Raw genomic sequence first — 15,357 nt, 5'->3', positions numbered from 1 at the left:
GCACAAGAGCAAGGAGTTCATCATCAACGCACCATTTGTTACTTCTTGGAGAGTGGTGTCTCCTAGATTAGCTAGGTGTCACTTGGGAGCCTCCGACAAGGATTGTGGAGTTGAACCAAGGAGTTTGTAAGGGCAAGGAGATCGCCTACTTCGTGAAGATCTACCGCTAGTGAGGCAAGTCCTTCGTGGGCGACGGCCATGGTGGGATAAACAAGGTTGCTTCTTCGTGGACCCTTCGTGGGTGGAGCCCTCCGTGGACTCGCGCAACCGTTACCCTTCGTGGGTTGAAGTCTCCATCAACGTGGATGTACGATAGCACCACCTATCGGAACCACGCCAAAAACATTCGTGTCTCCAATTGCGTTTGAATCCTCCAATCCCTTCCCTTTACATTCTTGCAAGTTGCATGCTTTACTTTCCGCTGCTCATATACTCTTTGCATGCTTGCTTGCTATATGTTGTGAATGTTAAACTTGTGCCTAAACTCCATTCAAACTTTAAAGAAACTTAAAAACTACAACTTTGGTACTTAGTGTCTAATCACCCCCCCTCTAGACACCTCTTCTCAAGGTCCTACAGCTGTGTATCGCACACGCCTTCATCTGGTTGCCCGTTTCTTTTGTTCCTCCTCATCGCAAATAGTTAATTGAACTGAACCTTATGCCCTGCATCGCACAGGCAACTAAAATCTGAACCGTGTTTGATGCAGCCATCATCGCAAACATTTTGCACATTTTAGAAGGTTCTCTAACACCACCATTTGTGATTATTGCATTGCACACAGTTTCTCGAAGGGACTCTGATCGTAGTGTCGCGTTAGCAGCATCCTACAGTAGTGCGAACACACGGTCTGTTCATCCGCCACACGTCCCTAGCATAGCAAACGTAGAACCTTTCCCCTTCGGTTCATCTGTCTGACAGACGTCCAGAACCGGGAAAACTTTCCCGGGTGTTTTTCCCCTTCGCCAGTATCGCCTAGCACTATGTTAGAACACCTCTAGCACCGCTTATTGTCTTGTTATGCATATGTTTGCGTGTATTTACTGTTTCTCCCCCCTCTTCTCTCTGGTAGACCCCAAGACCGCTGCTGATGCCACTGTGATTGACTACAACGACGACCCTTCTTCCCTTTCAGCGGAGCTTCCAGGCAAGCCCCCCCTTTGATCATCCCGATATCGCCCATTCCATTCTCTCATGTTTACATTAGATTTTGCTACTGTAATTGATTGCTCCTATTCTGATGCATAGCCTGCTTTTGTACCTTACCTACTTATCCTAAAGTGCTTAGTATAGGTTGGTTAGTGATCCATCAGTGACCCCCACCTTGTCCTTGTTGCCCTTGCTTCATCATCGACAACTCGATCAACATGATTGATGACCAAATCCCAACACCTCACATCACATCACGCCCCTTTTGTTGCTTGACTCTACAGAGCTACTATCGAGTGCCGAGGGTGATACCTCATAACGCACTCCTAATGATAATTCTGTAGCGTAGCTATTCGGTCGTGGTCATCAAGGGTGATTCCTCCTTAACCACTCCCAATACAACTCTATCGTGCAACCCCTCAAGTGTGAACCTCGAGGGTGGTTCCTCTTACGTTCACCTTGATGTTTACATTGAGTGGAATCCATTGAGGGTGATTCCTCTAGTTTTCCTCTTGATGTTTGGACACACGGTTACCTTGACTTTACTTGAGACTGTTGTTGAAGTCGGGTCGGCCTTGAGGGGTACCCGTGAGTTAATGTGAAAGTCGAGCTGGCTGGGAGAGCACCTGTGAGTTTTCCACGTGGCACGACTGGGCAGTCTGGGCCCTTGCCGTAAGTCCATGAGACAGGGCGACGGGGTCACATTATCGTGAGTGTCTGCTCGTCTCCGCGAGCCCCCAATGCACTAACAGGTCTGGGTATTTGTTCTGAGTTGGCCTCTGGCCTTTACGCACTAACCACCACTCGAGAATAGTTATGGGCCTTGACGTCGCAGTATCAGCCAAAGCTTTGTTAGACGTCTAGTTCAGCAGCGGCGGCACGGTCGGATCGTGCTGGCCATCCGAGGCGGAGCTGGTATCCATCCTGCTCGCAACGATCCAGAGTGTGATACGGCTCCAACGTATCTATAATTTTTGATGTATTCATGCCATGTTTATAATATTTCTACATGATTTTGGTATGATTTGGTTAGAACTAATCCAGACTGATGTTGTTTTCAGCAGAACTACTATGGTGTTGTTTTTGTGCAGAAATAAATGTTCTCGGAATGCGCTGAAAATCAATGGAGATTTTTTTGGAAAATATAAAAAATACTGGAACGAAGAGTTACTAGAGGGGAGGCCCATGGGCCCCACGAGGGTGGAGGGCACGCCCCTGTGCCTCGTGGACTCTCCGTGGGTCCCCCTGACTTGTTCTCGATGCCAACCTCTCCTACAAATCCCCAAAACCTCCAAAAAATAACCTAGATCGGGAGTTCCGCCGCTGCAAGCCTCTATAGCCACCAAAAACCAATCAGGACCCTATTCCGGCACCCTGCCGGAGGGGGGATCCATCACTGGTGGCCATCTTCATCATCCCGACACTCTCCATGACGAGGAGGGAGTAATTCACCCTCGGGGCTGAGGGTATGTACTAGTAGCTATGTGTTTGATCTCTCCCTCTCTCTCTCTCTTGTGTTCTTGATATGGCACGATCTTGATGTACCGCGAGCTTTGCTACTATAGTTGGATCTTATGATGTTTCTCCCCCTCTACTCTCTTGTAATGGATTGAGTTTTCCCTTTGAAGTTATCTTATCGGATTGAGTCTTTAAGGATTTGAGAACACTTGATGTATGTCTTGCGTGGGATACCCGTAGTGACAATGGGGTATTCTATTGATTCACTTGATGTATGTTTTAGTGATCAACTTGCGGGTTCCGTGACCTTGGGAATCTATGCATAGGGGTTGGCACACGTTTTCGTCTTGACTCTCCGGTAGAAACTTTGGGGCACTCTTCGAAGTTCTTTGTGTTGGTTTGAATAGATGAATCTGAGATTGTGTGATGCATATCATATAATCATACCCACGGATACTTGTGGTGACATTGGAGTAACTAGGTGACATTAGGGTTTTGGTTGATTTGTGTCTTAAGGTGTTATTTTACAACGAACTCTAGGGCTGTTTGTGACACTTATAGGAATAGCCCAATGGATTGATCGGAAATAATAACTTTGAGGTGGTTCCGTACCCTACAATAATCTCTTCGTTTGTTATCCCTTATTAGTGACTTTGGAGTGACTATTTGTTGCATGTTGAGGGATAGTTATATGATCCAATTATGTTATTATTGTTGAGAGAACTTGCACTAGTGAAAGTATTAACCCTAGGCCTTGTTCCAAAGCATTGCAATATTGTTTACGCTCACTTTTATTACTAGTTACCTTGTTGTTTTTATATTTTCAGATTATAAAAACCTATATCTACCATCCATATTGCACTTGTATCACCATCTCTTCGCCGAACTAGTGCACCTATACAATTTACCATTGTATTGGGTGTGTTGGGGACACAAGAGACTCTTTGTTATTTGGTTGGAGGGTTGTTTGAGAGAGACCATCTTCATCCTACACCTCCCATGGATTGATAAACCTTAGGTCATCCACTTGAGGGAAATTTGCTACTGTCCTGCAAACCTCTGCACTTGGAGGCCCCAACAACGTCTACAAGAAAAAGGTTGCGTAGTAGACATCAGAGTGCAACGGGCGATGGGCCCAAGACCCTGGAGTGTTTAGGATGTAGACCGGTGGGGACCTCTTTGCTGAGCCTAGGTAGGGTTGCTGTCGATGTCAAAACTGGCGGATCTCGGGTAGGGGGTCCCGACCTGTGCGTCTAAGGCTAATGGTAACAGGAGGCGGGGGACACAATGTTTACCCAGGTTCGGGCCCTCTTGATGGAGGTAATACCCTACTTCCTGCTTGATTGATCTTGATGATATGAGTATTACAAGAGTTGATCTACCACGAGATTGTAGAGGCTAAACCCTAGAAGCTAGCCTATGATTATGATTGTTCTTGTCCTACGGACTAAACCTTCCGGTTTATATAGACACCGGAGGGGGCTAGGGTTACATAGAGTCGGTTACAGAGAAAGGAATCTTCATATCCGAATCGCCAAGCTTGCCTTCCACGCAAAGGAGAGTCCCACCCAGACACGGGACGAAGTCTTCTATCTTGTATCTGCATAGCCCAACAATCCGGCATACGCATACAGTCTGGCTGTCCAAGGACCCCTTAATCCAGGACTCCCTCAGTAGCCCCTGAACCAGGCTTCAATGACGATGAGTCTGGTGCGCAGATTGTCTTCGACATTGCAAGGCGGGTTCCTTCTCCGAATACTCCAAAGCAGATCTTCAACATAAGAATAGTGCCCGGCTCTGCAAAACAAATTACATATACCACCATGGAGAGCATAATATTTTCACGAGTCTAATCCGCTGACAGCTTTTGCAACACGACATTACGTCATCGTTCGGCCATTATTTCGAATCGTTTTTCCAACCTGCTGCTCCATGCTTTGCGAGGCAGTTTTATTGGCACGTCTTGTTGAAGCGGAGATCGTGTCCCCTTATTGCGGGATTCTCATCAACACGGACATGGGTAACCCAACCGTCCCGTTGGTATGATCCCTTGGGAATATGCATGTTTTAAGGCCATGTAGGGGACGTTTGATATTCGTCATCTTTATAAGGAGGGCGAGACCCGCCTTTCTTCTCTACGCTACTCCTCTCCTCCTCCCACCTCGAGTTCCAACACCCAAGGCTTAACCAGTCGCTTCGAACCTCAAGCCATGTCCGGATCCAGCTCTCATGGTCGGTGGACGGCTTCCGCTGCCACACAGGAGGATATCACGAAGCTCAGGGAGGCGAGGTATTTGACCGCGGAGATCCTTCACAGGCTTCCTGCACAAGGGCAGGTTATCCCTACTCCTAGACCCAATGAGAGGGTGATACGTCTCCAGCGTATCTATAATTTATGAAGCATTCATGCTATTTTATTATCTGTTTTGAATGATTATGAGTTTTATTATACATTTTTATATTACTTTTGGGACTAAACTATTAACCGGAGGCCCACCCATATTGTTGTTTTATTGCCTGTTTCAGTATTTCGAAGAAAAGGAATATCAAACGGAGTCCAAACGGAATGAAACCTTCGGCAGCGTGACTTTTTGGAAGAATATCATCTGGGAGGCTTGGAGTTCACGTCAGAAGAGCCTCGAGGAGGCCAGGAGATAGGAGGGCGCGCCCACCCCTCCTGGGCGCGCCCCCCTGTCTCATGGGCCCCTCGAGCACCCCTCGACCGACTTCTTTCACCTATATAGTCCCACATACCCTAAAAACATCCACGGAGAAGATAGATCGGGAGTTCCGCCGCCGCAAGCCTCTGTAGCCACCAAAAACCTCTCGGGAGCCCGTTCCGGCACCCTGCCGGAGGGGGGATCCCTCATCGGTGGCCATCTTCATCATCCCGGCGCTCTCCATGACGAGGAGGGAGTAGTTCACCCTCGAGGCTGAGGGTATGTACCAGTAGCTATGTGTTTGATCTCTCTCTCGTGTTCTCTCAATGGCACGATCTTAATTATCGCGAGCTTTGCTATTATAGTTGGATCTTATGATGTTTCTCCCCCTCTACTCTCTTGTAATGGATTGAGTTTTCCCCTTTGAAGTTATCTTATCGGATTGCGTCTTTAATGATTTAAGAACACTTGATGTATGTCTTGCCGTGCTTATCTGTGGTGATAATGGGATATCATGTGCCACTTGATGTATGTTTTGGTGACCAACTTGCGGGTTCCGCCCATGAACCTATGCATAGGGGTTGGCACACGTTTTCGTCTTGACTCTCCGGTAGAAACTTTGGGGCACTCTTTGAAGTACTTTGTGTTGGTTGAATAGATAAATCTAAGATTGTGTGATGCATTTAAAACAAAAAAGAGGCTAGCCAACTCACCTCCAGAAGGCTCCCCCGATTGGGTCATTCGTGGCCGTCAGATCGGGGTAAAAATCCCACCTCGGCTCTCCTCATCCGTTAGATATTCACTGTGTGTGTCACCTTGCTGTTTCTTTCACGTGTGTATGACGAGTGGGCCGCTTCGTCGATGGGGTCGCGATGTGTTGGCCGGGTGCGGGATGAAACGGTACGATTGGTCATTCATCCCGAAAAGCCCATTGGTCGCCCAAACCCACAGCCGCATGCCCCCGCCTCCTTCCTCCCTCACTCGTCTCAGCCGCACGAACCCTAGCCGCCGCCCCACCCGCATCCGTCCTCCATCCCTGGTACGAGCTCTTCCTCCTCTGTCTATGTCTGCCCCGAGCTCTTCCTCCTCCGTCCTCACATGCTCCACCCCGAGTCTCTTCCACCCCACCCGGACTTCGCCTCATCCGTTCGCGCACCAGTTCAAAGGGCAGGGCCAGAGAGCCGTGGCGAGTCCTTGGGAGAGGAGAGGAAGGCAAAGGCGGAGCAGAGGAAATCAAGAAGGTCAGGGGGCGATGGAGGGAGCGCACGGCCGAACGAACCCTAGCCGGCTAGCCCCCAACCCGCAGCTCCCTCCTTCCCGCAGCCCCAGGAGCTCCGCCACCGCATTCGACGAGATCCACCGCCTCCCCAAGGTCCTTATCCACCCCAGGTCGCGAGGAAGCCGCGGAAGGAGGAGATCAGCTGGGCGTCACCGGCCGGAGAAGGAGGAGAGGCGCGGATGCCAGCCAAGGAGGCAGATCGGCTTGCCTCTACTGCACCGTGAGTGTAGCCGCTGCCTCTGCACCCACCTTGCTCGGCCATCATGGGAGGACGCTCACCATCGAAGAGCAGCCGCAGGTGCGACAACATTACAAGAGCTGCAGCCAGTAGGAGGTGATGATGCGTCGCCCCATTGAAAAGAGCAGGGCGGCGGATTGGATCGAGGGTGCCTGCATGGCCACGCCACTGCTGCCGCCTGGAGTCGCCTTGGGCGCCGCTTCGAGTGACCTCCATCCCCGCCCCGAGTCAACTCCACCACTGCCGCCAGGAATCCCGTCCCCGGTGAGGTAACTTCCTCTGAATCACTGCTCTTCCTGGTCTTCTTGCCCTGCTTATTACACGTGTGATGTCTGCGTGCTTGCTGTTGTTGTGCTGCGTGTGTGCTTGCTTGTTGTGTGCGTACTTGCTGGCTTGTTGCTCGGTGCTTTCTCTGGGTGTTGGGCTGCTGATGGCCTGATGTTGATGCTTTGCTGTAATGAAGCTACGAAGCTATGCGTTGTTGTATACTGACTTTGTTGCTTGCTGGCCAGGGAGTGAGTCAAGTGACATACAGACACAAGAAATATTCAGTTATGAGGATTGAAGAAATTAATGATCATTCAGTCATTGAGGATTTGAGAAGAGACATCAATGCTCCAGTAGAGGTGTTATTGAAGTTGTGGCTGTCAATAGTCCTTTTATTGATGCTAAGTACATGGTAAGGAAATAATGCTATATGACTTGCATATTTTTTGCTATAAGAACTTGTGCAACTGAAACTCAAAGTTTAGGTGTTGAACTCATAGTTTTGCAATAGTTAGTTTTGTACTACTTTGTATCAAAATTGCATCAGACCATGTTGCACTGTATTTCGAGCATAGAAAAATTACTTAACACCTAATTTTGCGCAATTGGGTTCCTACTTTTTTCTGGTATTAGGTGCAATGACAAAAATCATCCAGTGGGATGTTCTACTGCATCGGAATTTGACAAATTTAATTCTGCCATTATATTCTTTCCTTCACTGCTCAAGTTAACACCCCCTCCTCCCATTTGTTGGTGGCCCCTTTAAAGGATCCATTGAGATCGTGGATGATTCAGTATTGGAGATTAATGCGAAAAGATCACAACCACAGGCGAAAGGTAAATATGCCAGGGTTAGCTAATTGTTTGCCATATTAGTGCGGTTGATATATATGTCGTGGTTTCTAAATATGCATGACATGTTGTGCTGAAATAAGGACATGTGAAGCAATGAAGTCGCCAAAGTAACATTATTAGTTAATAATTGGTTTATAGTTTAGAGCCCCATGTTTTTCGCACATTCATACTGACATATAATAGCTTATAAGCGCACGCTTGTTGTACATCTCGAGTATTGCTTGTTCCTTCTCTTATTTTGATTCTTATGTTCACATGTTGATTTTCTGTCATAGAGGGAAAGGAGAAGTCTGAATGCGCCAACAAGTAGCGACCAATGAGCTGTCGTCTATGGATTGGCTAAGCGAGGAGTTGTCTTGCGCTGCAAGGGCATCTTGCAAATCGATTTCCTTGGTTTGATGTGTTTCAGATTCTAATTAGTATTTAATTTCCTTGGTTTTAACTTATAACCGGACAAAAATTGTTATTGCACCTGAATATTTGATTATGAATCTAAGTTATGGGAAATAGGTGGAGTAAGAGGAAATGAGGCGTTGTTCGATGGGGCCTTGCCACGGTTGCCTTGAGTTTTCGCATCGAAGCACCACTTTGTATGGCTAGACTTCCATGGCTACATAGAGGGTCCCAATCTGCAGGCAAGCTCTTCTTTTCATCTGCAGGTTACGCGTCATCTCCACCTCAATGAGACTTAGTTTGCGCATTAACGACTATAGGTTTCTTAATGTTTTGGAGTGGTTCAGTCGTGTATTTCTTTGCGCCCATGTTCGCTTCAGTATTCCCTTCCAATTCTCACACTATGGTTGCGGCTTCTTTATTTATGTTGGACTGTTCTGTGAATTGCCACCATGACACTTGTTGAAAATAGTGTTGTCGGGTGATAATCATTCTTGGCAGTGATTCTTGAAAATAGTGTTGTCAGGTTCCTCATAGAATAGTATAATGCTAACAAGGCTGGGGATTCCAAAAGCTGGATATCATCGCTACAATAAGATTTCTGTACATTGATACTACTGAAACTAAATTGCCTTTTCCTAATTTCTATAAACTTGACTGGAAATGTTAAGTATCAAATATTCCCTCCGGCCCATAATAGAAGAACATTTTCAAGTTGTTTTAGCTTGAAAAACATTCTTAGATTATGGGACGGAGGGAGTATTAATTACTCTAGAGTTCTCATACTGAAAATAGGCACATAATTCAATCGCTGAAATGGTGTATATGAGTTTATCTTACCTTTGGGAGGAAAGGCACAAAAAAGTCTTCATCCATAGCAAGAAGGTTTAGAACCTGCAACCATCGAGCGCTCATTGATTTAGTTGTGTTAGAAGGTAGGTGACTACATATATTGGGCTGAACACCTACCTTTAGTTAGTTGGCATAAGGTGACATAGCAAAGCTATCTAATAACAAGGAGGTACAATAGTAAATAACTATAGAAGAATCCTATTGCTTATTGTACGTGATGTGATATGAAGAAGTTTTGATCTTGTGAATAATAGTAGTGGAAGATATGTGCTATTATATCTTGTGAATAATAGATGTGAACATGAATTTTTGCTGTTTTTTCTGCAGAATAAACCACATAACCTACAAAGCATTTGATTTCAACAAGTTATACACTGCAACGTTTAGTAGCCAGCTATTGTGTTTTTCTGGAATTGCTATCCTCTAAATCAAAAAAGTGTTTGAATGGACAAATATCTAAATAAAAAATGCAAACACAATCAAAACCTTAAGAAGTACTCTTGGAAACCCAGCTTATCCTTCTGCATTAAACACCGGAACAAATGTTCATGTTCGAGTCTGCTGTGAACCTAACTAAGATCAGCAAGAAAACAATGAATACATAATTTCCTCTCTAGCTGTTGAATCAGAAATTATGTAAAAGCGTTGAGAGCTCAAATGAGAATTCTACCAGCTTTTGAAACGGTTAGGAGGCAGATGATTACATACATTGTGGCATCGTACTATCAGCATGAGAACCCAATTCCAGCTACTTAGCATAAGATGATATGGCATAATCAACTAATAAGAAGGGGCTGCAACCATAAATAATTGTAGAAGAAACTGGGTGTGCAAATGCGTGTATTCATAATCCTATTTGCCTATAGCAGGTGATGTTATGTATAGAAGTTTTTATTCTGTAGGTTTTCTTTTTGTTAGAACAAACAACAGTAGCAAGATATTTTTCTCATATATTTACTGCTGTTGTAAGATAATATAATGATCTGATTTTTAGCATAAATTACATAATTAGAAGGCGTAGGTGTATCTAGGATGTGTACTTCCTCGTGAACTAAGCTATCTTTGCTGGAAGCATAAGTACCTATGAGCGCCATTGTGCATGATCTGTGTTAATTTTCTTTTGCAAGGCGATGTACTTAGGTGATAGCACGTGGAATCACGAATTGCACATGGGTACGCTGAAAGGAAAGAATAGGGAAGACAGATGTGCACGAACCTTGTCTGAATCTGCCTTTTCGTTGGACTCTGAGCGATGGCTGGTTTCCAGAGGGAGATGGCCTGACTGAGCCAGGGAGATGGCCTGACTGAGCCATCGCTTACGCGGGCGCGTGTAGCAGAACCGAGCAGGTCCCCCCTACCGCTTGCCCCTCTCATCAGCCTGCTCCTTCCCCCTGTCGCCGGCCTCCTCCCACTCCCCTGCAGCTCCACCCTATCCCTACAGGAGCGCCAGCTGCAGCTCTGCCCCCGCTGTTCGCAGCCTCCCATGCCTTGCGACCGAGCCATCTCATTCCAAATTGCGACAATGATCTTTCTACTCATGAGCAGTCCTTTTTTATACTGAATTTTGGTGCATACTGTATGCAGACAAGAAGGCCTCCTCGGACATTAAGAAGGTACGACTAGGTAGCAGTGGAAGTGCTCCGTTCAAAAACAAGTAATATCTCTGAATTATTACACTAGAATGTATGCATGGTAAATACCATGACCTTACTAATTTACATCTGTCCCCTTCTCCTTCTCAACTTGGCAGAAGCTCTACATATGCAAATGGAGGTTCAGACACATCTCCATGAGCAGGTATAGGTGCCTTCTCTGTTCCTGGTTTAGAGCTCTAATAGGATGGTGTTGTTGTCGGCACATATTTCTGATAGTAGGAGCATTCTTTTTCTTGCTTCACAATAATTACTGCACTTTGTGTATATATGAACCCAAATCCATATTTAAATGGGTGCTAAATGTTTTTGCGGCATCGTGGACTTTGGAGACTAGCGCTTTTATAGTATTGTTACGGACTCTGTTTTTTACTAAACAAAATTGATTCAACAACACTGCCCTACTGTTTTTGATGCACAAAATTAGTCAATCAACACATTGGCCTGCTGAAAATCAATACATTAGACTGCAGCCATACTAATTACTGCAGAATATGGTGGTCAGCAAAATCTACAAGAACATCCGTCCTAGGTGTAGAATAACAAGGGGCGTGTGCTGCGAAAAATTAAGAGAGGGGGACAATGAAAAGGAGTTGCTTCGACAATACATTTCTAGACGACCTCAATGCGGTGCTCAGGGTGGCAAACGAAGAGGCGCCCAACGTCCTTGTGGTGGAGATAGGGGAGGAGTTGGGCGTCCTGGTGGTGGAGAACAGGGACGCGCCAGCGTCCTCGCGGTGGAGAATGGGGAGACGACGTGCATCCTTGCAGTGGGGAACGAGAAAGCATATCTTGTTCCTGGAAAAATATAGTGCAGTGTGGTGCTTTCGGTTGATAGTAAGTTGACTGCCAATTTCACAGCTTTTACAGTTTTAGGAGGTCCTGCAAGATTATTTTGCATTGTTATCATAGTGTGGTGTTTCCGTTGATAGTAAGTTGACTGCCAATTTCACAGCTTTTACTGTTTTAGGTGCTGCAAGATTATTTTGCATCGTTACCATATACTCCCTCCCTCCCAAAATTCTTGTCTTAGATTTGTCTAGATACGAATGTATCTAATACTAAAACGTGACTTGAGATTTTTAGATTATTCTATCATGAAGTATTGGTTTATTATTGAGGTAGCCTTAGATGGAGGAGCTGAATGCAGTTTTTGTATCTTTTTTCAAAGTCCTGAATGGTCCCATGAAAATCCAAGTATGTGCAGTTTCAGAGCCTATTACACTATAGTAGGAAAAAATGGTATTTAGGTTATCGAAGGCTCCAATTTTGTCTATTATATAGATTATATAGCTTTGTGATCGAAGGTAGGTTGTCACATAGGGTTTGTTGCTTGTGAAAATTATATACGGCCATGACCATTAGTCCCTGACAAAATAATCTCAGCTCATGTTACTAGGATCAGGGAACCACCATTTTTCTGAAACACGCCGCATCTCATGTTCCTACTTTCCCAGCTACAATACTATGTACTTCATTCTTACCTTTGCTTTTGGAAGTTATATCGCTTTCTTTTCCCTCATAAACTTGCTAATGATATTGGCGAAGTAATCCCCACTTCAGATTTCCCATTGAATGAATAACTAATTTAGTTTGTTCAAAAATTGTAGGTCAAGAGCCATGAATAGGAGCAAGGCATCACACTCCAGCTCTGAGAAGAAAAAGATATGAAGACAGAGATAGATCAGTGTTTTGCTCCGAAGCAAAAACATTTTGCATGTAATAATGAACTATAGTTTACCACAATCTCTCTAAAACAGGCCTACCTATTACCAGTCCGTTGCTTGCCTTTTTTAGGAAGTATGACTCAGTTGTATATATTTACATTTGTGTTGTTTAGTTGTGGTTTGTATGCCTGAAAATATGTTTTAGCCGAGCTTGAAAATTCTTATGTGCAGTGAAATTGTATGTAACACTTTGTAAAGAACAAATGAAACATGTTTCAAATAACTCATAGTCTAAATCGACACCTTGTGCCATTCGACATCATAATCATAAATGGTTGCTAAAGAGTTTGAATTGGTAAAGTGGTTTCATCTGTTGTTTCAAGTCTGGACTGTTAACCTAATTCTCAAAACACTTTGTGTTTGAAATGAACATTGTGCTATATGGTGTAATGGGCCATTTGTGTCACCAGTTGAGTACGCTTCTCCCGCCCAAAGGAGAAACCGAGGAAGAAAAGAATTGTTACTAGGATCAGGGAACCACCATTTTTCTGAAACACGCCGCATCTCATGTTCCTACTTTCCCAGCTACAATACTATGTACTTCATTCTTACCTTTGCTTTTGGAAGTTATATCGCTTTCTTTTCCCTCATAAACTTGCTAATGATATTGGCGAAGTAATCCCCACTTCAGATTTCCCATTGAATGAATAACTAATTTAGTTTGTTCAAAAATTGTAGGTCAAGAGCCATGAATAGGAGCAAGGCATCACACTCCAGCTCTGAGAAGAAAAAGATATGAAGACAGAGATAGATCAGTGTTTTGCTCCGAAGCAAAAACATTTTGCATGTAATAATGAACTATAGTTTACCACAATCTCTCTAAAACAGGCCTACCTATTACCAGTCCGTTGCTTGCCTTTTTTAGGAAGTATGACTCAGTTGTATATATTTACATTTGTGTTGTTTAGTTGTGGTTTGTATGCCTGAAAATATGTTTTAGCCGAGCTTGAAAATTCTTATGTGCAGTGAAATTGTATGTAACACTTTGTAAAGAACAAATGAAACATGTTTCAAATAACTCATAGTCTAAATCGACACCTTGTGCCATTCGACATCATAATCATAAATGGTTGCTAAAGAGTTTGAATTGGTAAAGTGGTTTCATCTGTTGTTTCAAGTCTGGACTGTTAACCTAATTCTCAAAACACTTTGTGTTTGAAATGAACATTGTGCTATATGGTGTAATGGGCCATTTGTGTCACCAGTTGAGTACGCTTCTCCCGCCCAAAGGAGAAACCGAGGAAGAAAAGAATTGTTCCTGGACCAGGCTAGGTATTTGGACGGCCCACACAAAGAATTGTTCCTGTATCGGGCTAGGTAGTATATGGTCCTTTCAAATACCTATGCCTCCTTATGCACAACATAGAGAGGTTTTAGCACATGGAAAATAAAAGTTTAGTGCAAACACTGCTAAAGAAATACAACCGCAAACACATGAATTTTTGTCAAACTCAGATTTCTCAGTGTGATAACCATATTTTCAACTAAAAAAAATGCTTCCTTAGCTGGTCTATGCATGTTATAGAAATATGATTTTTTTCAAACTTAGGTTTCTCAGCGTGATAAACATATTTTCAATATAGTATGATTTGACACATGGGCTTTCTACTACAAATATTGAATATGTCGTTGCAAAATGAAACTATTTTCATCGACAACATGTCTTTAGCGGGTCTGTGCGCCATTTGGCGCAATGGGTCAACTAGTATTGTATAATCATGCCCACGGATACTTGAGGTGATAATGGAGTATCTAGGTGACATTAGGGTTTTGGTTGATTTGTGTCTTAAGGTGTTATTCTAGTATGAACTCTATGATATATTGAGCGGAAAGAATAGCTTCATGTTATTTTACTACGAACTCTTGAATAGATAGAACAGAAAAGATAACTTTGAGGTGGTTTCGTACCCTACCATAATCTCTTCGTTTGTTCTCCACTATTAGTGGCTTTGGAGTGACTCTTTGTTGCATGTTGAGGGATTATTATATGATCTATCTATGTTATTATTGTTGAGAGAACTTGCACTAGTGAAAGTATGAACCTTAGGCCTTGTTTCCTAGCATTGCAATACCGTTTACGCTCACTTTTACCACTTGTTACCTTGCTGTTTTTATTATTTCAGATTACAAATAACTTTATCTACCATCCATATTGCACTTGTATCATCATCTCTTCGCCGAACTAGTGCACCTATACAATTTACCATTGTATTGGGTGTGTTGGGAACACAAGAGACTCTTTGTTATTTGGTTGCAGGGTTGTTTAAGAGAGACCATCTTCATCCTACGCCTCCCACGGATTGATAAACCTTAGGTCATCCACTTGAGGGAAATTTGCTACTGTCCTACAAACTTGTGCACTTGCAGGACCAACAACGTCTACAAGAAGAAGGTTGTGTAGTAGACATCAAGCTCTTTTCTGGCGCCGTTGCCGGGGAGCTGAGTGCTTGAAGGTATATCTTTAGATCTTGCAATCAAATCTTTTTGTTTCTTGTTTTATCACTAATTTAGTTTATAAAAGAAAACTACAAAAAAATAGAATTGAGTTTGTCTCATATGCTTCATCTTTTTAATATTTTTCGTAAGAATGATGGTAAGGAAAATTGTGCTCAAGTGCTAGAAGAAGAAATCTATAAAATGTTTTGCACTAAATCTTTGAATAATGAGCATGAATGCAATGTTGTTAGTATGAACTCTTTGAATATCCATAGTACTAATGATGATTGCTCTAGTCATAATGAAAATGTCTCCTATAAGCATGTCAACTTTTGTGGAGTTGATTGGGTTTGCAAGTACACACCAAATAGGGAAGATAGATATTGCAAGA

General features: G+C 43.7%; 1 protein-coding gene and 1 long non-coding RNA gene across 2 annotated transcripts; both read left to right on the top strand.

Moving 5' to 3' along the window:
- Positions 1-6,186: 6,186 nt before the first annotated feature.
- LOC119321005 lies at positions 6,187-7,817 on the top strand. The gene is made up of 3 exons (XM_037594871.1): positions 6,187-7,048; positions 7,297-7,463; positions 7,685-7,817. Exons 1-3 carry the CDS (start codon positions 6,884-6,886, stop codon positions 7,815-7,817), a joined length of 465 nt encoding a protein of 154 aa, XP_037450768.1. The 5' UTR covers positions 6,187-6,883.
- A 754-nt stretch (positions 7,818-8,571) lies between these two features.
- On the top strand, positions 8,572-12,770 carry LOC119325675. The gene is made up of 4 exons (XR_005157628.1): positions 8,572-10,498; positions 10,736-10,805; positions 10,902-10,948; positions 12,414-12,770. It is a non-coding gene; the product is annotated as an uncharacterized LOC119325675 (long non-coding RNA).
- The last annotated feature ends 2,587 nt before the right edge of the window (positions 12,771-15,357 follow it).

The sequence above is a fragment of the Triticum dicoccoides genome, chromosome 6B, assembly GCF_002162155.2.
Source record: "Triticum dicoccoides isolate Atlit2015 ecotype Zavitan chromosome 6B, WEW_v2.0, whole genome shotgun sequence".
NCBI classification, from domain to species: domain Eukaryota; kingdom Viridiplantae; phylum Streptophyta; class Magnoliopsida; order Poales; family Poaceae; genus Triticum; species Triticum dicoccoides.
This window is presented reverse-complemented; position numbering and strand designations above follow the sequence as displayed.

What these genes read in the sequence shown, in the direction of transcription:
- LOC119321005 (XM_037594871.1), top strand. Translation starts at nt 6,884, where the DNA reads ATGATGCGTCGCCCCATTGAAAAGAGCAGGGCGGCGGATTGGATCGAG. An exon ending in CGCCAGGAATCCCGTCCCCG is followed by an intron (nt 7,049 to 7,296) that starts GTGAGGTAACTT and finishes CTTGCTGGCCAG; the next exon opens with GGAGTGAGTCAAGTGACATA. An exon ending in TTATTGATGCTAAGTACATG is followed by an intron (nt 7,464 to 7,684) that starts GTAAGGAAATAA and finishes TTCTGGTATTAG; the next exon opens with GTGCAATGACAAAAATCATC.